At 31.6% G+C, this 22,274-nt stretch overlaps 3 protein-coding genes across 3 annotated transcripts; 2 read left to right on the top strand and 1 right to left on the bottom strand.

The window, feature by feature from the left end:
* The first annotated feature begins 768 nt into the window (after positions 1-768).
* On the top strand, positions 769-2,985 carry LOC133301720 (pentatricopeptide repeat-containing protein At5g04780, mitochondrial-like). Its single transcript, XM_061501398.1, has one exon. It carries the CDS (start codon positions 769-771, stop codon positions 2,983-2,985), a length of 2,217 nt encoding a protein of 738 aa, XP_061357382.1.
* A 2,494-nt stretch (positions 2,986-5,479) lies between these two features.
* On the top strand, positions 5,480-7,191 carry LOC133301728 (CRIB domain-containing protein RIC4). Its single transcript, XM_061501408.1, has 3 exons — positions 5,480-6,276; positions 6,600-6,749; positions 6,840-7,191. Exons 1-3 carry the CDS (start codon positions 6,153-6,155, stop codon positions 7,034-7,036), a joined length of 471 nt encoding a protein of 156 aa, XP_061357392.1. The 5' UTR covers positions 5,480-6,152; the 3' UTR covers positions 7,037-7,191.
* A 121-nt stretch (positions 7,192-7,312) lies between these two features.
* On the bottom strand, positions 7,313-9,218 carry LOC133301727 (photosystem I reaction center subunit XI, chloroplastic). The gene is made up of 2 exons (XM_061501407.1): positions 8,982-9,218; positions 7,313-7,976 (listed from the first exon to the last, which is right to left on the bottom strand). The coding sequence occupies exons 1-2, from the start codon at positions 9,132-9,134 to the stop codon at positions 7,485-7,487; spliced, it is 645 nt and encodes a 214-aa protein (XP_061357391.1). The 5' UTR covers positions 9,135-9,218; the 3' UTR covers positions 7,313-7,484.
* Between the last annotated feature and the right edge of the window lie 13,056 nt (positions 9,219-22,274).

Here is a 22,274-nt window from a genome sequence, read left to right as displayed (position 1 = left end):
AAGAACGCTAGCATGAAATTCACGCAATTGTACATTCAACTTTATTCTTTGTAAAAAGGGTGAAAATTATTTTAAAATTCATCAGCTTGTATATTCAACTGTGTATAAGTTTTATGAAAAGTATTTCATACAATTTTCCGTGTTTTGTGTTTGATCTTTTCCGAAGTTTTACTCAAATTAAAATTTACTCATATAAAATCGACAACTTCATTAAACAAGTCGAGTTTAAACACGGATAAAATTATTTATATGAGGAATGCTCACGCATGTTCGTATAAATCAAATTTTCGTGATATATACTTAAAGTCATCTCATAATATAGCTATTAATAACTTAAAAAATTATTTCATACATTTTTTAAATATTAAATACTTTTATTTTGATTTAATAATTCTTTTTTTTCTTTAATGCATGTAGGGCATGTATCAGCAAAATTCATTAAAAAAATACATTGAACAAATAATGCGCATAAGTATATACTTGAAATTTATTCTTAATTGAATTATTTGTGAGGTAAACAATTATAGTTTTAATAATTAATGCTACATAATCAGAGAAAAAAGTTCAAATTGTGACAAAATACGAGAATAAATTTTGACAAAATGCTAGGGTGCTTGCTGAAAGAACAGAGTGATAGAAGTCGTCAACAAGCATACGACGTCGCTGCGGCATAAAATTCTGATTGCTAAATATTTCAGAGTTTTGAATTCTCAAACTGAAGTCATCATATAAACCAGCCTAATATTATGTGGAAACTTAAATGTATTTATGAATTCGCTTCACAAAACGAAGGTTGGGTGTTCCATTTGGCGCCATTCATGTTCCCTCCTTCACTCCATAGTATCCAATGGGCCACCACCACCACCACCATTGAATGTTCTTCATGCCCACTCCCTCAAGAATGGTTCTCTTCAAACTTTGAATTTGGCTAACTATCTTTTGACTCTGTATGTTAAATCCGGCAACATGGACCATGCCCAGAAGCTATTTGATGAAATTCTCCACAAAAACACTCAGACGTGGACCATTCTTATTTCGGGTTATGCTAGAACTGGCTCTTCAGACGTGGTCTTTAGCCTTTTTAGAGAAATGCAGACAAAGGGTGCTTGTCCAAATCAGTATACTTTGTCTAGTGTCTTCAAGTGTTGTTCAGCTGAAAACAATCTTCAATTGGGTAAGGGTATCCATGCGTGGATGCTGAGAAATGGGATTCATGGAGATGTTGTGCTGGAGAACTCTATTCTTGATCTTTACTTGAAATGCAAGGCTTTTGAATATGCAGAAAGGCTGTTTGAGTTGATGAATGAGGGAGACATTGTGTCATGGAATATAATGATCGGCGCGTATCTGCGTGCTGGAGATGCAGATAAGTCTCTTGACATGTTCCGGAACTTGCCTTACAAGGATGTTGTGAGTTGGAATACAATCATAGACGGGCTGATGCAATGTGGTTGTGATAGATGTGCATTGCAACAACTCTATTGTATGGTGGAATGTGGGACTCTGTTCTCTGCTGTCACGTTCTCCATAGCTCTTATTTTGGCTTCCTCTTTATCACTTATGGAGCTCGGGAGACAGCTTCATGGGCAGGTCTTAAAACTTGGTTTTAATGGTGATGGTTTTATAAGAAGTTCACTCATAGAAATGTATTGCAAGTGTGGGAGAATGGATAAGGCATCTACAATTCTCAAAGATGTACCTCTGGATATTCTGAGAACAGGGAATACTGGAGTTACTTGCAAAGAATCAAAAGCAGGAATAGTTTCATGGAGTTCAATGGTTTCTGGTTATGTTTGGAATGGCAAGTATGAAGATGGTTTGAAATCTTTCAGGTTAATGGTTCGCACACTGGTTGTAGTGGATATTCGAACTGTCGCAACCGTTATATCTGCTTGTGCTAATGCTGGAATTTTGGAATTTGGTAAGCAGATGCATGCCTACATTCAGAAAATTGGGCATAGAATAAATGCTTATGTTGGCTCCTCCTTAATTGATATGTATTCTAAATCTGGTAGCTTGGATGAGGCCTGTCTGATTTTCAGACAAATTAATGAACCAAATGTTGTTTTGTGGAGCTCAATGATATCTGGCTATGCGCTACATGGTCAAGGAAGGCATGCCATTGGTCTTTTTGAAGGAATGTTGAATCAGGGTATTATACCAAATGAGGTTACCTTTTTAGGGGTTTTAAATGCATGCAGCCATGTAGGGCTGCTTGAAGAAGGCAGAAGATATTTTAGGATGATGAAAGATGCTTATTGCATCAATCCCGGAGTTGAACACTACACTTCTATGGTTGATCTTTATGGTCGAGCGGGTCACTTAATTGAGACAAAGAAATTTATCTTGGAAAATGGTATCTCTCCCTTGACTTCTGTATGGAAATCATTTTTATCGTCTTGTCGACTTCATAAAAATATTGAGATGGGAAAGTGGGTTTCTGAAATGCTACTTCAAGTTGCACCATCTGATCCAGGAGCCTATATTCTGCTATCAAATATGTATGCTTCTAATCATAGCTGGAACGAGGCTGCCAGGGTAAGGAGTTTAATGCATCAAAGAGGTGTCAAGAAGCAGCCTGGTCAATCTTGGATTCAGCTAAAGGATCAAATCCACACTTTTGTCATGGGAGATAGGTGTCACCCACAAGACAAGGAAATATATTCATATTTGGACACTTTAATTGGAAGGTTGAAGGAAATTGGATATTCCCTTGATGCGAAACTGGTCATGCAGGATGTAGAAGAAGAACAAGGGGAAGTTCTTATTAGTCATCACAGTGAAAAGCTAGCAGTTGTCTTTGGCATCATAAACACCGCCCATAGGACACCGATTCGAATAATGAAGAACCTCCGCATTTGTATGGATTGCCATAACTTCATCAAGTATGCTTCTCAACTTCTAGAACGTGAAATAATTGTGAGAGATATTCATAGGTTCCATCATTTTAAGCATGGTAGTTGCTCTTGTGGAGATTATTGGTGACAAAAGGTTAAACATATTATTACCAAGTCTAAAATATAGTCATGATGTTCAGAAGCCAATCATCATAACTTCAAAGTGTGGCATGCACATCTCAACTTATCAGTCCAGCTGAGCCTTGTAGCAATGAAGTAAAAATGATAGCAGCTATTCTTCAAGTTATTAGTTCCAGGTTTTTTCAAATCTATGGTTCATATTTTTTACATTTTTTCAAATCTAAGGTTCCAATTCTTATATCCATTATGTTATCAGATGATTCAGATGCTAGATTGACCAATCATTTCAATCTCGGTAACATCTATGATGCATTTCCTTCTGTATGCTATACAAAGTGTCGAGGAAGCAGAGTATTAGATCAGTTGGAAAGTTCTATTCTGAAACTCAATCAGCTAAGTTCTGCTGAAAACTTGGAAAGGTATGCTTTATAAAAAAAAAAAAAACCACTCCCCGTTAAACCCTACTAGCGAGCGTGAGGTGGAGGAAATCCTTGTACGCAGCCTTGCCCTTGCATAATTGCAAAGAGGCTGTTTCCTGGATTCGAACCCACGACCTTTTAGTCATGAAAGAACAATTTTACCACTCCTCCGGTTCGCCCCTTTAAAGGTATGCTTTATAAATACATCATTTTTTATTGTGATAAAAAAATGAGTATTTAGCACTCAAAATGGCATGGCTCACCCTGGGCCAAGGCAAATTAGGACTGGGCTGGGTTGGCCTGTTTTTACAAGGGCCTAGAAATTGGAGTTCATAATTCAGACTTTAGTGTTGAGCTAAAAACAAGTTAGCTTGTTTAGTCCTCCTAAAGTTGAAAAAAAAAAAATAGGTGAGAAAATTGAAAAATTAGAAAGAATGGAAGAATGGGAAAAAGTAATTGGAAAATCGGGGGGGATTTTATAACAAGTTTCAAAAAAGTACAGAGTAAAAGTATTTAATTCACAATACTCGAGAGCATAAAAACTGTTAGAACATGAAAGAATTGTAAATATAAAAAATAAAAGTAAAAATATGTTGAAGCAACTTTTGACGGTTCTGGTCATCTTTGTGAGATGAAATTTTTTTGAACTTCCTCAATGACTCCGATTTGTATATCACAAACTTACAAAAGATAAAGCATTGGTATTGGAATGGCTTCAATGTCCAAAGGTTATCTTGATGTACTTTTACTTCAAATGAATATGATGCTCTTGTATTTTCTACCTTTGTCCAGCTCGATAATCAACTTTGGGTTGACAGGAATTTGATTATAAGTTTTTTTGGTTGAACAAATTTTGGGTGGAGGGTAGGTTGCATGCTACGAGCCTAAGCCAGAAATTACAGCGATACTTAAAAATGACCTATCAATGAAAGTCTACGAACAGGAACCAAACTTAAGACCTTATTGTCTATACACTGTTTGATCCAACCAGTTAAGTAACCCTCATTGCGTACTAGATTGAAAGTTTAAACCTTTGGATTTGCCTATCCTGTCTTATGTTTGTATATTCTTAACAAAACTTGCCTAACTTTTGAATCTTTGTGCTCAAGGTCGTGTACACAAAGGAAGCTCTAGCACAAGTTCTCTGCCATCTGGGCTTTGGTTCACAATGCAGTTTTTGTTAAGATTGATGGAACTTCAGATTGGAATTGCTCTAGTGCTCTATGGCTTAACAATTTCCCATGTATTAGTAATACACTTCCTAGTTTTAACAACGGAAAATCTGAAAGACTCTTGCTCCTAAAAATTGTAATATCAGGCATAACAGACGTAAACAGTTATTCAATTCGGAATGATTGAATTGAAACAATTGAAAGATGTAGTTGTATCCTTACAATTAATAATTTTGAACAGAAGAAAATGCATCAATATTTTTTTCCTCGTGTTTTGGATGGCAATGAAATATATGTTACGTGCAATTCTTAACGTTACAATTTACACACTTGGTTGGTCACAACTAGAAAAGGACAACTTGATCTTGTATTATTAATTAAGTTGTCGTGGTCGTTATGGGCAAGAAAGAGTTTAAAAATTACTTGATACTTGTAGCCTCGTATAGGCTAAGTTAATTCTCATAGTTTTATGAACGCGTCATTAGTTCTTTACTGCTTTGCAATAATGATAATCTTAGTGAGCTTGGTTAAGTAAGATAACAACATTTGCATTATTTTGAGTGCTTAATTTACATTAAAGGAACAGTTTGGTCTTTGCAAATTATATGTGATAGATAATATCATGAATGTGGATTGGTTGGACATGTAGTTTATAAAAAAAGGAAAAAGAGTAAGAACTCATTTAAGCTTTATTAACTTGCTAAGGTTCCGTTAATCAACACACATCACATTTAGTAAGTAATGTACTATAAGGCAGGCAACTCAACCAGCCTTCAACAAACACATTTTCTATTCTTGCAATCAATGATGCATTGCTTCTTTGTATACAAGAAATATCAGATCTGGTCTCCATCGCCAGGAGGTGGATATGAAGTTCGCTTGGGATGCACTACTTCTAGTTCGAGTCCAAAACAAGTAAACAAAAAGGAACATAGATAAGAGCTTTTATGTTACCCAAAAAAAAAAAAAAAAGTGTAATATAAACTAACTGAAACAAAGATTAAGGGAGGAAAAAAAAAACAAAAAGAAATTGATGATGACTTATTGTAGAAGAGAGGCAAGTGAAGGAAATGAGAGTAAAGTAGATATGGGGAGCACTCTAAGGGGAAAATTATGATGTGATCTGATTTCAAGGTTGTGGAGTTTGGTTTTGCTTTATTCACTCACTACTCAACCTACTTTTTCAAGGTGATGTTCGTTAGATACACATAAAGTGAATTGATGGATGGAATTGACAGTGTTATATACATTGCATTATAATTAGTTTAAACAAGTCCAGACATACATACCCTGATCATGCCTATGGTTATGTCCCTTTCATATACCAAACGGATTTATTAACCATATGTAGCTTGACTTTCTATACGTAATAATAATAACATGCTCCACAACAAATTGAATTTTAAGGGAAAGGAAGTGAGTGCCACTTGTGTTGTGTCTCATTATTATATTATAACTACAACAACTACTCGGCTATAGCCTATAGCTATTATATATTGTACTTGTCAAATCTCAACTCAAGGTTGCATTTTTGCTTGCTCAAGCTCCAATACCAATTGATCTTCATTCACCCTTAAGAAAGAATGAGACAAAGAATGGAAAGGCTTGTCATTCTTCCTTTCTCTACTGGTTGTATCTCTGAGGCCAGTGTTGCTGTAGGTCTTCCACAGCCAAGAAGATCAAAATCAGACACCAGCATACCAAGAAGTCTCTCTCTATCTCTCTATCTATCTCAATTTTATATCAACAAAGATATTTATACACTATTTCTATTACATCATTCTTATATTACTTTTTGTAATTAGGTAGAGAAACTGAGAAACACACTTCTTTCTCTCTTTCTTTTTTCCCCAAACGAGTAAATATGTGAAAAAGAAAATGGGGTATAAAAATATTTTCCCATTTTATATCATCTTCTTTCCAATTTCTTTTGAAACACACACACACACACACACACACACACACACTTAATTATGATATATTTAAATATCTTGATTTCCATCTAATCTTTTATTATATGATAAGTTTAGAAGGATCTAAAGGCGTTGATGATCCAGAGAATTTGTCTGGTGAAAGCATGAAGAACTCGTTGAGGTTGCTTGACATTGTTCCAAAGCCTAACCTATCCACTAGCTTCAATAGGCTATTCAAGGGTTTCAAGAACTTCTCTCAATTGTTTTGTGAGTATGCATGTGGTACTTAACATGATGATTTAATTTTATGGTCCCTTTGTTTTGCATGTGGATTTAATTTTGTTTGTTTGTTTGTAGTGGAAAAAGAAGAGGAGTTAGAAGAACTTGAAATTGACATGGAAATAGGGTGCCCAACAAATGTGCAGCATGTGACACACATTGGTTTGGATGGTATTGCAACTTCTGCTGACCCCATGAGAGGATTGGAAAATCTCATACCTCCTGAGCTGCTCTCTTTATCTTCTCAATCTAGACAGCACCATTCTCCAAGTTAATTGAAGTTTTTATTTTATATATGATGTATTAGAAACTAGAAACATGCAAGCACGATTTGAATGTTGAAGTTATATATATATATATACATATATTATGGTGAGCAACGTTTACAATAATGTTAGTCATGATTAAATTTCTATGTAAATGTGTATAATTAAACCAAGATAAGTATCTCTCAGTTTGTAATTATTCCTAGTACATAATATACTTTCTCATTTGTTCAGTGTCAACATGATAAGCTATTTGAAGAAGTTGAATGCCATGTAATTTGGACATATTAATTTGTAATTCACTAATTCTATTAAAAGATGATCCAAACATGAGAGAGGATTTAACATTGTAACAAAGTGAGAGTCATAAAACACAAAATGTACATCAATCTCAATAGCACACATAAGCATAAGCATTCATTGAGAATGAGTAATAGAAAGAAAGAAAGAAAGTTGTTCACTTGAAGTAGTATGGAAGGTCCAACACATAAAGAAGGAAGTAAGCCCAAGTAACACCAGAAATGCCTCCAAAGAAGAACCCACCAGTGAACTTGGCCCAACCTTCAGCTGTTTGAAGCTGATCAGGCTCCTTCTTGCGGCCCGTCAAAGTAAGGGATGGTGCAGTGGATGGTGCCCCTTCATTGAAGGATGAAATCCCATAGATTGTAAGGCACATGCTGAGAATCACCACAAGCCCACCAGCTGCCAGAGAGCCAGCACCTCCAGCATAAGGTGTGTTCCTCAGAGGCCCGGCCTTCACAAATGGGCCCACAAGCAGGAACCCGTGGGCCAAACCCACCTCAATCCCCCTCAATAATGGGCTCACTGCAGTTCTATATGCTGGCAGGTTGGACAGGTACCATGCTATCAAGGGGCTTGATGTAACTGGAGTTTCAAGGCTTCCAATGAATGGGTCACCATTGATTGGCTGAATCACTTGATAGGTTGGCTGCCCCAGCAATTGCAATCACCACAAAACACCAATCATTTGTGAAAAAAAAGCACTTTATTATATTTTTGAAGTAGTTTAAATACTGGACAAAGAAAAAGTTTAAGGGATAAAACAAAATTTTGAATTTTTGTCACCCATTTTCACAAATTTTTATCACATCATGAAAAAAATATAAAAAATTCTCAGCAATCGAACAAGGTTACAAGCATAGTAAATTTTGTTTGACTCTGTAAGGTAATTGTGCATATCAAACACTTAATTGTGTTAGGTAATTGCACAAAAAATTAAAAGTACAACCAACATGTTATGTTTGTATTATCTTTAATTATGTACCAAACACATCCTATATATATAAATGGGGTTTTAGTTTGTCCTTTAACATGACCAGAAAAATTTTTCTACACACACAACATTTTGTGGGACTCACACTTAAAAAAAAAAAAACTATGGCACGCAAAACGAATCTCTATAACATTACACAATCACTTTTCCTACAATATAACTCTTATAAAACCCTATATAAATAGGGGGTTCGCTTTTTCTGCAGTTTACTGCAAATAAGTTATCTGCAGTAAGTCCAATACGACGTCGTTTTGGATGAAAATTAAGGTGTTTTTGTAATTTTAATTTATTTCAGGATTATAATAGTCTTTATATTTATAATTTTTAAGATTTCAATACCAAAACGACGTCGTTTTGAGAATAAATGCAGATAACTTATCTGGATTAACTGCAGAAATATTTTTCCAAAACCATATGTTAAAAGTAAAATATACTGCCATCATCAATCCGAATCTATATCATCATTGCTTCTATAATAAAAGCAATTCATCAATTAAGGCATGTAAGAAAAGATGAGGCAGAAAAAATAAAAGGGTCATTCGTACTTGCTCTCATACATAATACATTGGTTAGATTAGATAGATAAACTATAATAGGTTAGAATTAAGTAAGAAAGAAGTGTAAGACACACATATAGGAAGAAGTAGCTTAGTAGCTTACCTTCTCAGATTGGATGGCCTTAACAGTGAAGCTAAATTGTCTTTTAGAAGGTAAGAGGTGAAGTGGAGAAGAGCCAGAGAGACCCTTAGGTGTGACCAGAGGCCTAGTGAAGGTGGACTTGAGTTGGCTCGCCATTGGAGAAGAAGCTGCCATGGTCTTAATTTGTTAGTTCCACAAGTGAAACAACACTAATAGTTGCTACACATAGTGGCTGAAATGAGGGACCATAGTGGCTAAGTACTTTCATGCTTCTATGCAAGTTTAAGGTTGTGGCTATTGAAGCCCCTCTTATCTCATTGGCTGATACGTATATCAAAACCTTATCCCTTATCCAAAACCCAACCTTTCTATTTTTCATTGATATTTTGGTGTCTTCATGGGCTCTTTTGGGTCGGGTTAAGCCCATGCATCCAGGCCCACTTGATCCTTCCATTCATCAACACTTGACAAGGCAACTAAGTTTACGAAAAAAGCTTGGGGTGTTCAAGTTTATACGTATATCAAAACCTTATCCCTTATCCAAAACCCAACCTTTCCATTTTCATTGATATTTTGGTGTCTTCATGGGCTTTTTTGGGTCAGGCTAAGCCCATGCATGCAGGCCCACTTGATCCTTCCCCACATCAACAATTGACAAGGCAACTACGTTTATGAAAAAAGTTTGGGGGTGTTCAAGTTTATTATTGGAAGAAAGATTCATTTACAATTTTTTTTTACAAATTATACTAAGTATGACCAGTCATTCACTCTTGATAGAAGTATGACCGGTCATACTTAATGTAGTTTGTAAACAAAAAGTTTGTAAATATAACATTCCCTTATTATTGTTTTTTTGTTAAATAAATTTCATATAAATCTATATATACATTTTGATTTTTTAATTCATTTAGGGAACTTAGACTCTTCGTTATTGAGAGCTATTCAAATTATATTATTCTTTTCTTTATTTTAAATTTTTTCAGTCTTTTCCATTAAAAGATAAAAATGTTTTACAGTTTAATTTTTTTTTTGTAAACAAATCAACAAATCTCTTAACAAAAAATGTGTTAGTTGCAATTAATTTTGACTATCTTCCTATCAACTTTGAATCTTTAAAAATGAATTGAAGTTTGAGCATCCCTATTATCAATATTAAGATTTCATTCAAAATATTTATTTCATTTTATAAAATCTCAAAGTTTGTTGTAAGAATTCAACGATTAGTGATGTTTAGAGTTACAAAAAAGGAAAGAAAAATTTAAAAACCCATTGATGTTAAAATAGACTAAAATGTAACATATATTAAATTATGAGAATAACATATGTCATTTTAAAGGATAGAAGTTTATATCATTTTAGATCCTAACCGTTGATTTCTGTCCATAACGGTTATAATTTATTGGATCAAAATTATTAATTAATTAATAATAAATTTGGCCCATTAAGTTTGACCCAATAGATTATAACTGTTGATGGACGGAAATCAACGGTTAGGATCTAAAATGATATAAGGTTATATCCTTTAAAAGGATAAGTGTTTTTCCCATAAATTATTTATAGAAAAAAATGTAACTTTTAAAAATAAAAAGGAGAACGGTATAACTTAAACATCGTTAAAGAAGGAAAATATAATTTACTCGCATGATTATGATTATTTCTACTTTCTAATTTTAAGTTCATCGTAACATAAATTTTCTTTTCCATTCTTTTATATTATTTATCGGTTCATGTATTACTCAATTAATCTTATTCTAACAGGATCACATGAACTGCAATGTTTTTCCTACCAGATTTTATGATTTTCAGAAACTCAACTCCTTTGGTAGTCGCGTCTCACATTTTTAATTCACGCTCTTTTAATGAGAGGTGTAAAAAAATAAAAAATAAAAAAATATTTTGACAAAATTATAAGAAATAGTCGGCATCTAGTGGCTGCTGGGGGGGTCAAAAAAGGAGGAGCAAAGTGGAAAGTGTTGATGACATGGGTCATATAATTCTAATAATCTTTTGATGACATGGGTCATATAATTCTAATACTTGGTCCATATTCCATAGTTTACCCTATACAAAAAAAACTTTTTAAGTTTTGGAATTCTTTTAAATACTTAATAATTTTGTGGTCCATATTCCATAGTTTTTGTTTTTTATGGATCTTTCTTTCCATTTTTCCTTTGGCTGCTTTCTTGGGATAAAGAGGACAAATTTAATGACAACAGAGTGATTGTCACAGTGTCTGGACCTCCAAAATAATTCATTTGACTCTTTAACACTTTATCAGCAATTTGATCATCCAAAAGGACCACAACTGTCCACAATCTTCCGTGCAAGAAACGGCTGCTTATGGAAAATACATGCACTTAGATACGAGGAAGACAAGTTAAATTAATATTCGTTTCAATGTTTCTACAATAAATATTGATAAATTATCTATATTTATTCTCAAAATAACATCATTTTATTAAAAATTAAAAAATTATAATGAGAAAGACAATTATAACTTTAAAATAAATTATAATTATAAAAATATCTTAATATTTGTTCCAAAACGATATCATTTTGAACTCAATATAGATAACTTATTTACATTGACTGCAGAAAAAATAAACCCATTAATATTTACCAAAAAAATTAAATTAGGATACAAACCAAATATATATTTGAAAAAACACAAAGAATTTTAACTGTGATTATGTTTTTATTTTATCTGAGTGACAGAAGTATCTAACTAAAGGTTAGTAGATCGATATAAGATCAAATATTCTCTCTAGATATCTATAAATTAGATAGTTTGAGGTAGCATATCATTGTATATAATTACTAGACTTTTAGGTATATAGGCCTTATATAAGTCCAGAATAGTCCCGACTCAATATTAATTTTATAGCCGACTCCAATAATTGAAACTTGTAGGGATATTGAAAAGCCAACTCGCCTTAAAATAGAAATATAGAAACAAAATATTTGTCACTTTAAAGGACATTTAATGGGTTTTTATCGTTTCTTTCCTCCATAAAATCAGGACGAGAGAAAAAAATTATTTGTGTACAAGATAGGAGGGAAAAACTCACAAAACGCAATAATTTCACTTAAAATAACACACAATTATATTTTTTGAATGACAAATATTTTTTCCTAAAAATATTTAAATAAGAAAAAGTATATCCTGTAATTCAAATCTCATTTTGAAGTTCTTTAAAAAAAATAAAAAATACAAGCATGTTAAAATTTTCATTTCTCTTTTACCACATGAAATTTTTTAAAATGTTATATTTTCTCCAACCTCAAAATGATATTATTTTGTAATAAATAATTTTATTTTCAGGATAAATATTGAATCCTTTAAATAAAGTTTAATTATTAAGATGAAAACATATAGAAATTCAGCAAGCTAAGGATTAAAATGAAAAAAAAAATATTACTCAAAAAATTCCAGTGGAACAGAAGGTCCGAAGCTTCCGAGTTTCAACCTTAAAAGATTGAAGACCGAGGGTACAATGTCACCGACTTTAGAAGACAAGTTCAATTTCCTTTTCTTAAAATATTGAAAGGTGTTAATTCAACGCACTAGAGACTAACCAAAAAAAAAAACTTACATTCTTGGATACCACGTACTTTTTTTTTTAATTGAAATTAACTTTAGTGATTTGATTTTGATGGATCATAAAAATAAAATTACGATGTGATCAATCATGCATCCTTCGTGACTTTAACAACTCGCCTTACGAATTTTATTAAAGGCTAAGTTATTAAATTCATTCAATGATGCGAATATACTTATATACATTAGGGATATTCATCAACCGATCCAAACCGATTTAAATCACGGTGACTGAACCGAAAAATTGATAATCGAATAAACCAAAAACTGAAAAATCAAAAACAAAACAAAAAACCGCAATTTTTAATTGGATTGGATCGGTTTTCGGATTGATTGAAGAAAGCCGATCCAATCTAAACCGATCTAATATATTAATTCTCCTCTACCTACTTTGGGTCTTTCCTTAATCATAGCCCAAAAATTTCTAAACTCAAGATTCATTAACCCATCAACTAAATCCAAGAAAAAACCTAGTTACATCTCATCAACAAAATTTTATCTGTGTAGAGAGTTTCATATCTCATTTTCCCAAAAAAAATTATATTATCTTTTACTGATGTTTTTGTATTTCAATTTTTTTTTTACAAAGCCAATATATACAAAAGATGTTATTTGCACAATAATCATAAAACAAATTTTAGGATTTTCAAAAAACCGAAAATCGATCCAATCCAAACCAAGAGGAATACTAAGAGAACACTTTCTCTTGAATTTTGGGATGCTTGAAAATATAGAGGAATCCTTCTATTTATAGGCTGAAGCTTCACGTGTAAACGTATCACTCCTTCTTCTTTTTCTCCTTCCGTGTTAGCTTATGCAATTTGAATAGATATTGCACTCTTGCTCTTTCGACTATCGTCCAATGAAAAGTTGGATAAATTCAAAAGTACTAAAATGTTGCATCATAGATTTAATCAATCTCCCACTTAATGTCACTTTTGGTGAGCTTTCGAAATCTTTCTTCTCTTGCCAATTCCATGCTGCTTACGTTTCTGACAGACCATAGAACGATCGACACCATATAAACTTGTGAGCATTGTTTGGTCTTATCATAACATATGCTATGTTTTCTTTGGTGTGTATGTTCTGCATATCCATACTCCATTCCTCTACTACTTCTCTACCAAAGTGATACTGAGTTCCTATGTGTTTTGTCCTCGAATGAAAAGTTTGATTCTTTGTAATGTGCAAGACTCTCTACAATACACAGTAATTGATTGTTGTTTGTGCAAGAGCTCTTCCATTAATCTTTGAATCCAAATTGCTTCCTTGCATGCTTGAGTAGCTGCCATATATTCAGCTTATGTAGTAGAGAGAGCTACAACAATATGTAATTTAGATAACCAGCGTACAACTCCTCATGTAAGTGTAAACATATAACCTGTGGTAGATTTTCTTTTGTCATGATCATCTGCAAAGTCTGAATCAACATATCCTCTGACAATAAACTTTAACCCTCCATAACATAATGTAGCATTTGAGGTTTCTTTCATGTATCTCATGATTATCTTAACAACATTCCAATGCTATTTACCAGGATTTGTCATGAATCAGCTGACCATACCAATTACTTGAGCAATATTTGATCTTGTACAAATCATTGCATACATAAGGCTTCCCATCACTGATGCATACGGTACTCGAGACATTTTCATCACCTTTGCTTCATTTCTAGGAGACATAATTGATGATAATTTGTAATTGATATGAAATGAAGTAGAAATTGGCTTACAATCTTGCGTGTTGAAGCGCTGCAAGATTTTCTCCAAGATAATTCTTTTGAAAAAGCCAAATCTTCCTATCTTTTATTTCTCACTGAATTTGTATCCCCAAAATCTTGTTTGCCAGTTCCAAATCTTTCATATCGAACTCCCTAGCCAACTGTGCCTTTAATTCTTTGATCTAATCTTTGTTGGGGCCTACCACCAACATGTCATCCACATATAATAGCATGATAATGTAACCATTAGCATCAACCCTCTTATAATATGTACAATGATTTGAACGGAGTCTATTATATCCAAGATAAACTATAAAGGAATCACACATCTTGTACCAACATCTTGGCACATGATTTAGACCGTATAGAGATTTGGTTGACTAGCAAACCAAGTTTTCTTTTACTTTTTCTTCAAATCCTTCTAGTCAGAGCATGTAGATCTCTTCTTCGAGTTCTCCATGAAAAAAAGCAACTTTTTACATCTAGATGCTCAAGATACAGACTAAATGCAGAACATATAGCGAGAACTACTCTGATAGTGGTAAGTCTAACAAGTGAAAAAAATATCTCATTAAAATTAATATCTTCCTTTTAAGCAAATCCTTTAACCATCAATCTTGGATGATATTGTTCCACCTAATCATTTCCATCTCGTTTGATCTTATTGACCCATTTGTTACCAATGGATTTTTGACCTTCTGGAAGTGCAACAAGTTTCCAAGTTTTATTTTTATGTAAGGCTTCTATTTCTTCTTGCATTGCTTCCATCCATAGAGAAGCATTTGGATTACTCACGGTTTCGTGAAAAGTTGATTGCTCTCCTTCTTCTACAAGAAGATAGTATGCATCATGGCTTGTCATAACATAGTCTGAGTGTCATGATGATGCTTTTATTTGGCGCACTGATTGTCGAACTTCTATATTATCAGCCTCAATTAATTTTTGTTCCTTGTACTTTGGTTCAGTTTCATAGAAATCATCTTCTCCATTATTCTCAACTATCTTAACAGTAGTAATCTCCTTATAAATGCTATCATTTTCTTATTCTTTTTGCAGTTCATTTTTTTGCAAATAGTACATCTCTGCTGACTACACGGGAAGTGAGATCTCTCAACCGATACCCCTTAACACTTTCACCATAACCCAAGAATATACATTTCCTGAATTTTAGATTCAGTTTGGTTCTTTCTTGGGAGTTGTACATCACATATGTAGGATATTCGAACATATATAGCGAAGAATAATTTGGTGGTTTACCATGCCACATTTCTATTGGCGTCTTTAACTCAATTACTATTGATGGGAACCAATTTATCACGTAACAAGTGATCTTGACTATTTCTACCTAGAAAAACTTGGCTAGACCTGCAGTTCTCAACATAGCTCTTTTTTTTTTATGAAAAGTTTTGTTATTCCAATTTGCTGAGGGGTATGAACAATTATGAATTGCCTTTTAATACCTTCTTGCTTACAAAATGAAAGAAATTCACCACCTGTATATTCTCCTCCATTGTCTGTCCTCAAACACGTTATCTTTTTTCCAAATTCAAGTTTTATTTCTACTTTGAAGGTTTGGAATACATCTGACTTTCTTCTTGATTGGGTACACCTATAATCTCCTATAGTAGTCATCAATGAATAATAGAAAATACTATGCTCTTCCTAGGGACATTTTTTGTGACTCCCACACATCAGAATGAATCAAGTCTAATATGTGTTTGCTCCTAGCATTTGACGTAGCAAATTTCAATTTATTTTGCTTGCTTATAACACAGTGCTCACTGAAAGGTAAGTTTATCCACTCGAACTTATGACGAAGATTACATTTAGCAAAAATCTCCAAGCCTCGTTCTTATATGTGGCCTAGTTTGAGATGCCACATTCTTGTTAATTCTTCTTGAGTGTTGAAACTACTAATGTGTCTACTTCTAGCAATGTATCTGTCATCAGGTTTGATGTGATCTTCCCTTCTTTCATCACCACAAGAGCGCTTTTCATAACCTTCAAAATCTCTCCTTCAATATATGTCTTGCATTCGAGGTCATCTAATTATCCAATAGACATTAGATTCTTCTTTAAGCCATTCATACCTTGAATTTTATGAACAGTGCCATCATACATTTTTATCTTAACAGTACCAAGGGTCCGTTTGGATGAGCTTTTTTTCTTCAAAAGCTTCTTTTTTTCAAGAAAAAAAGCACTTCTCATTTTTAGTTCGTTTGGATGTCTGCTTTTTCTTGACAGTAGATTCTCGTTTAAAAAAAAGCAGAAGTCACAAAAAAAGCCAAAAATCTACTTTTTCCAAAAGCTAAAAATTTTAACTTCTAAGAAAAGCAAAACTCAAAAGTAAAATATTTTTTTCAAAAACTAAATATTTTTATAAAAATATAAATAGCTTTAACTTATATAAAAAGTACTTCTAAAATACGGAAGAGATAAAAGTTATTTTTTTGAGAAGCCCAAACAAACGAGCTCCAATTCTAGCAATCTCTAAAGCATGATCATTTTCCATGAACACAGATCCTTCTGAGACAGCTTCGTAAGTGCAAAACCAATCTCGTCATGGAGTCACGTGCCATATTGCTCCTGAATCCACTATCCAAACATATGTGAACTATTTTTCACCTTTAAAATTGATTGTTGCTTTGTTGTATTAGATTTCTCCTTCACCAGAGGTATTAGCTACACATCCTTAAGAAGTACTTGCTTCACGAGGTTTCTCTATATTCTTCTTATTATTCCAATAATCTTTTTTCGCATTAGTAACATTTTACATTTTTTCTTTTTCTTGACTTTGATCTACTTTGATTTTGACTCCCACTTGAGTCACGTTCAATTTATCTTCCTCTCATCTTCGACAAAGCCTCTGCTTGCTTTGAATTTTTCAATCTATCCTCCTCATTCTTCTGTCTGGATTCTTCTTCAAGAATTGTAATAATGGTATCATTGAAAGATAGGTTATTTGATAACCCTTTATTTGTTATGTTGATGATGAGTTGATTATATAAATCAGGCAGACTTTGAAGTAGAAACTCAGCACGTTCACTTTTTGCTATGTTGTAATCCAATTTGTAAGTTGAGAAAACAATGTACTCAGATTGTTGATGTGGTCAGCTATCATTGTGGACTCACTCGTTCGAAAAGTATAGAGCCTCCTCTTAAAGAATATCTTATTGTGAAGAAGAGATTTGACCTCGTATAATTTGGTGAGCATATCTCAAATTTCCTTTGTCGTCTTCTTTTGAACAAAGCTTGACAAGATCGAACCCGTCATTGCTATGTGCAAATTGGCAACAACATTGTTATCCATTTCTTTCCACTTTTCTTCTGTCAATCTAAGCAATTGCATCCAAGCAATTGTCCTTCCTTAGGATTGGCTTCATCTTCATCTTTCATAGGGAGAAACTACTCTCATTGAACTTCTTAATCTCAAATTTTGTCGTCATAGTGTTGATAATACTCTGATTATTAACTGTATCTGGTTACACTATTTTACCGTGAATAGTACCATATACGTGAACAATATCTTACGTACAAATAGTATTGTATAATAGAACAAATCCATTATATGTTAATAATATTGTAAAAGTATACAAGTTACAACCACACGTGTGAATAGTAACCATAAACAACACCGTAATGTGAATAGTAACTAATAACCAATCAGCTCTAATACACTGTTAGGTAACAAAGTATCATGCAACAAAAATAGAGTTGAGAAAAATAAAAAATTTCAAGATACTATTAATCACACCAACTGGTCGGGCAAGTGTAAACCAGTGGAAGTCTCTTCGTGCTATGCAACAATGACTGATTAAATAACCACATTTACAAAAAAAAAAAATAACCACTCATTTTTCCGTATACCAACAATGTAGTAGTTAACTTATCTTAATTTTACCATTAAAAAGATCAATAAATATACCAATTGAAGTGACATGTAAGATTTACGTGAAAAATTTAATTGAAAAAAATCACAAACAAGATTAGAAAAAAATTTCACTAAATAAAAGAAATTATAACATTTCTATAAAATATAAGAAGAAAACAATATTACTCTATGTTATATTAGAAAAATATATCTCATTCTAAATAACACTTAAAAAGACACTCTCTTGAATTTTGGGATCCTTGAAAATATAGTGGGATCTCTCAATATATAGGCCGAAACTTCACGCGTAAACGCGTTTTTATATTTTTTATATTTTTTATCTTCTTCCATGTTAATTTGTGCAATTTGAATAGATACTGCACTATTGTTCTTTTGATCACCGTCCAACAAAAAAGTTGCATAAATCCAAAAGCACCGAAATGTGACATTATCGATTTCATCACTTACTTTAATTATTATATAACAAAAAATGGCTATCACCACCAGAATCAACAACTTATCATGCACCATTTCAAATTTCAACCTAAAGTAAGAAATAGTTATTTGTCTCCAAAGACAACTACAGCTATCTTTTATCGTTTCCGTATGTCATGAATTACCAGCACACCATTCTAGAATCAAAGCCAAAAAAAAAAGCCAGTTCCATGCAGGACCTATTGGTTCCCCTTCCAATAAGTGGATTTTACTTAAAATAATAATAAGAGAAATATTGTTTCCAAAAAATAATAATAAGAGGAATATAACTTTTACGTAACATAAAAGCTCTTACACACTCATGAAAAAATATCCCAATTTTTTTTAAAAAAAATAATGGGCTCATCTTGAACTTGTGTTTATAGAAAATTAAATTTATCTACAATGACATGAGAAAAATTGAGCCCTAATAATAATCTGAGAAATCAGTTCTATAAATTTGATGACATAATTGAAAGAGATGTATCATAAATTATGATTATATAATTGCATTGTCATCTATCAATACCCACGAAGCATTAGTTAATACTTTAACAAATAAGTTAGGTTAGTGTCAAACTTGGATGTGCCCAATAGTTTATATCACACAATTTAAATTTTATAAGATCAATGAAGGAAAAAAATCAGACTTCTTATCGCTTTTAAAAAAATAATACTATTCCACACAAAATAATACTAAAATCCAATTCGTACGACTCCAAATAATAATCTATGAAGCACGACACTTCAAAAATCCTGACGTGTCGTGTCCAACACTTCCCGACACTCCCCTACACTCCAACACGAGTTATAGAAATTTAAAAAAAGTTCAAAGGTTGTGTTGCGTTGAGTTTTTAGTTCCAACTATTAGATTCGTTAGATTACGATTACTATTACTATTTTATTGAGTTTAATATAAATATTTGGGACATCTTATGTTTTTTTTGTAAAGATTATGAATATTATAAGTTTAGATTCATTTTTTGTCAAATTATTGAATATTAAATATAATATACACTCCATAAATTAAAAATATTATTTAACATCAAAACGTGTCCAAACGTGTCAAAATCTAACATTTTTTAGAATTAACGTATCGGAGTGTCGTGTCGTATCGTGTCACGTGTCCCGTGTTGGTATCGGTGCTACATAGATAATAACAATAACAATTTGTACCCAAGTAAAAAGACTTTTACATTATTATACAATAATATACCGACACATTATTTTAACAGTTAAAAAGTTAAGAAATGAATTACCAAAAAAAAAAAAAATTCATGAAATCGTTAAGTAGTTTTTTTTTTTTTTTTTGGTAAATATCGTTAATTGGTTTTACTATATATCTTTAAATAACAGTGTAAAACATTTTTACACATACAATCAATCAAAATTAAATTCATAATATTATAATATCAATATAAACTTTGTTGTTAATACTATCTAATAATATATTACCAGGTCATTTAAAAAAATTACTTTCACAACTATTACGTAAAAATTACAATCACTAAAATAATAATATATAATGTACTGAATCTAAATTCAAAACTTTTTTTTTTTGTAAAAGTAATCAATGGTGTGGCACTAATTTCCTTTAAGTAACAATTAATCTAAACTTCTCTTACAACACATCAATGATAACCAGCATCTCCATGTCGCAATTGTTTCATATTAATCCTATGATGTTGAGAAATATATGACATCATATTTGGTGAAAAAATATTTATTATCTTGATGAGATAAAATGTTATATTTATTTTAAATAATAATTATTTATTAAATATGAAATGTTGATATTTTAATTATAATTTTTTGTGATTTAATCATTTTTTTCATATCGAACGATAAAACTGTAATTGTTTCTGAAATAAAGAAACACATTTGTATTTTACCAAAAAGAAGAAGAAAAAAAGAAACACATTTGTATGGTATTATGAAATGCAATTTTGATTTTAGCAATAAAAATAAATTGTATTTCAAAAATAATTTTTGTCCAGAAACCATTTCTTAACATAGAAATAAAAACAAAAAAAATCTGTCCAAAAAAAATGCCATAGAACACAAGTGTAGGCTTTTATATATATATATATATATATATATATATATATATATATATATATGGGTTTAGTGTTTGTCATTTTTTTTTTAAATGACATAACTTTGTGTCATTTTTAATGAAACTTCGTTGTTTTGGTGTGTTTTGTTATTTTTTCTAATTTATAAAATTAGAAATAAAAAGAAAATGGAGGAGAGAGAATGTTAAAACACACCAAAACGACGTAGTTTCATTAAAAATGACATAACTTTGTGTCATTTAAAATGACAAACAATTTTTCCATATATATATATATATATATATATATATATATATATATATATATATATATATAGGGTTTATATTTTTGTAGCTGCTGTACGTGCATCAATCAAATCCTTGTCATAAATATACTTGAAAGCATTAAATGCGGAAAATCATAATCATACAAAAGATGAAAGCATTAAATGTGGGAAATCATAACCATACAAAAGATGAAAGCATTAAATGTGGGGAATCATAATCATACACCTGTCGTTGTTGTACGTAAAGCGGTTGGAGAATGATTTCACCTATATAAGATATGATCATTTGACATTAGTGTCAAATTTGAAATTTGACACCTCATCTGAGAGCTGTTAGATCAAAAAAGATCAACGGTATTACATGCTTACAAATCAGAATCATTGATTTTTTTTATCTAATGAATCTTAGATGAAGTGTCAAATTTTAAATTTGACACTAGTGTCAAAATATCCTATCTTTATGTATATATATATATATATTCTTATTAAGATAAAAATATGATGTTATAAAAAATGAATTATATTCTTTATATATTTTAGATTTTTTATGAGATAAAATTTATATTTTTTGAATAATTTTTATTGATTAAATATAAAATGTTAATGTTGTGATTATAATGTTTTGGTTATTTTTATACAAATTGAATGACAATTATGTTACTTATAAGTATTTCAAAAATAAAGAAACTGATTAATATGGTGTTATCGGATGTAATTTTATTTTTAAGAAGTTATTAGATGTAATAGTATCTTTAAGAATAAAAATAAATTGTGTCATGAAATAATATAATTTTTTTTATCGAGAAGCTTTTTCTATAAAAATATTTCTCTTAAAAATTAGAGTGTTGGAAAAAGGTTATTAATTATTATCATGCACAATCCGTAAAGAGAAACAAAAATCCCAACGAATTATGAATGAATGGAAGAATGGTAGTGAATAGTAATTTAACATGAGCAAATCAAGCAGGAAAATCTTAATTATTTATTAAGAAATCTAGAAGAATACATTCATGAGACTGTAGCTCAGTTGGCAATTTGTGATTAAACTTTAATTTGGAATTAATTTTATAATTGACTTAAAAGAGTTAAAACTTATATCGATCGATCGACCGACTCGTCTTAAAAAAATAATTAGAATTCATATATTAAAAAATAAAAACAATAATAATAATACGGGATAGGAGAGATAAAAAACAATTGTTAATTTATGTATGGATAATTAAGAATTCGGTTAAATGAAATATCATTTCCATAGAAAATTAGGTCTAAAGAGTTTGGTAAATAAATAAAAAAAGGATGTGGCGAGGTGCG

Source organism: Gastrolobium bilobum, unplaced genomic scaffold (assembly GCF_033153095.1).
Source record: "Gastrolobium bilobum isolate Gb01-03AN ecotype WA unplaced genomic scaffold, APGP_CSIRO_Gbil_v1 utg17158, whole genome shotgun sequence".
Taxonomy (NCBI): Eukaryota; Viridiplantae; Streptophyta; class Magnoliopsida; order Fabales; family Fabaceae; genus Gastrolobium; species Gastrolobium bilobum.
Note: the sequence above shows the minus strand (reverse complement) of the source record. Positions and strands in the feature narration are given on the sequence as shown.

Excerpts from the sequence above, each read along its gene's own strand:
- LOC133301728 (XM_061501408.1), top strand. The coding sequence starts at position 6,153 with ATGAGACAAAGAATGGAAAGGCTTGTCATTCTTCCTTTCTCTACTGGT. Across the intron at positions 6,277-6,599 it reads AGACACCAGCATACCAAGAA|AAGGATCTAAAGGCGTTGAT; the intron begins GTCTCTCTCTAT and ends TGATAAGTTTAG. Across the intron at positions 6,750-6,839 it reads GAACTTCTCTCAATTGTTTT|TGGAAAAAGAAGAGGAGTTA; the intron begins GTGAGTATGCAT and ends GTTTGTTTGTAG.
- LOC133301727 (XM_061501407.1), bottom strand. The coding sequence starts at position 9,134 with ATGGCAGCTTCTTCTCCAATGGCGAGCCAACTCAAGTCCACCTTCACT. Across the intron at positions 7,977-8,981 it reads AGGCCATCCAATCTGAGAAG|CCAACCTATCAAGTGATTCA; the intron begins GTAAGCTACTAA and ends TTGCTGGGGCAG.
- LOC133301720 (XM_061501398.1), top strand. The coding sequence starts at position 769 with ATGAATTCGCTTCACAAAACGAAGGTTGGGTGTTCCATTTGGCGCCAT.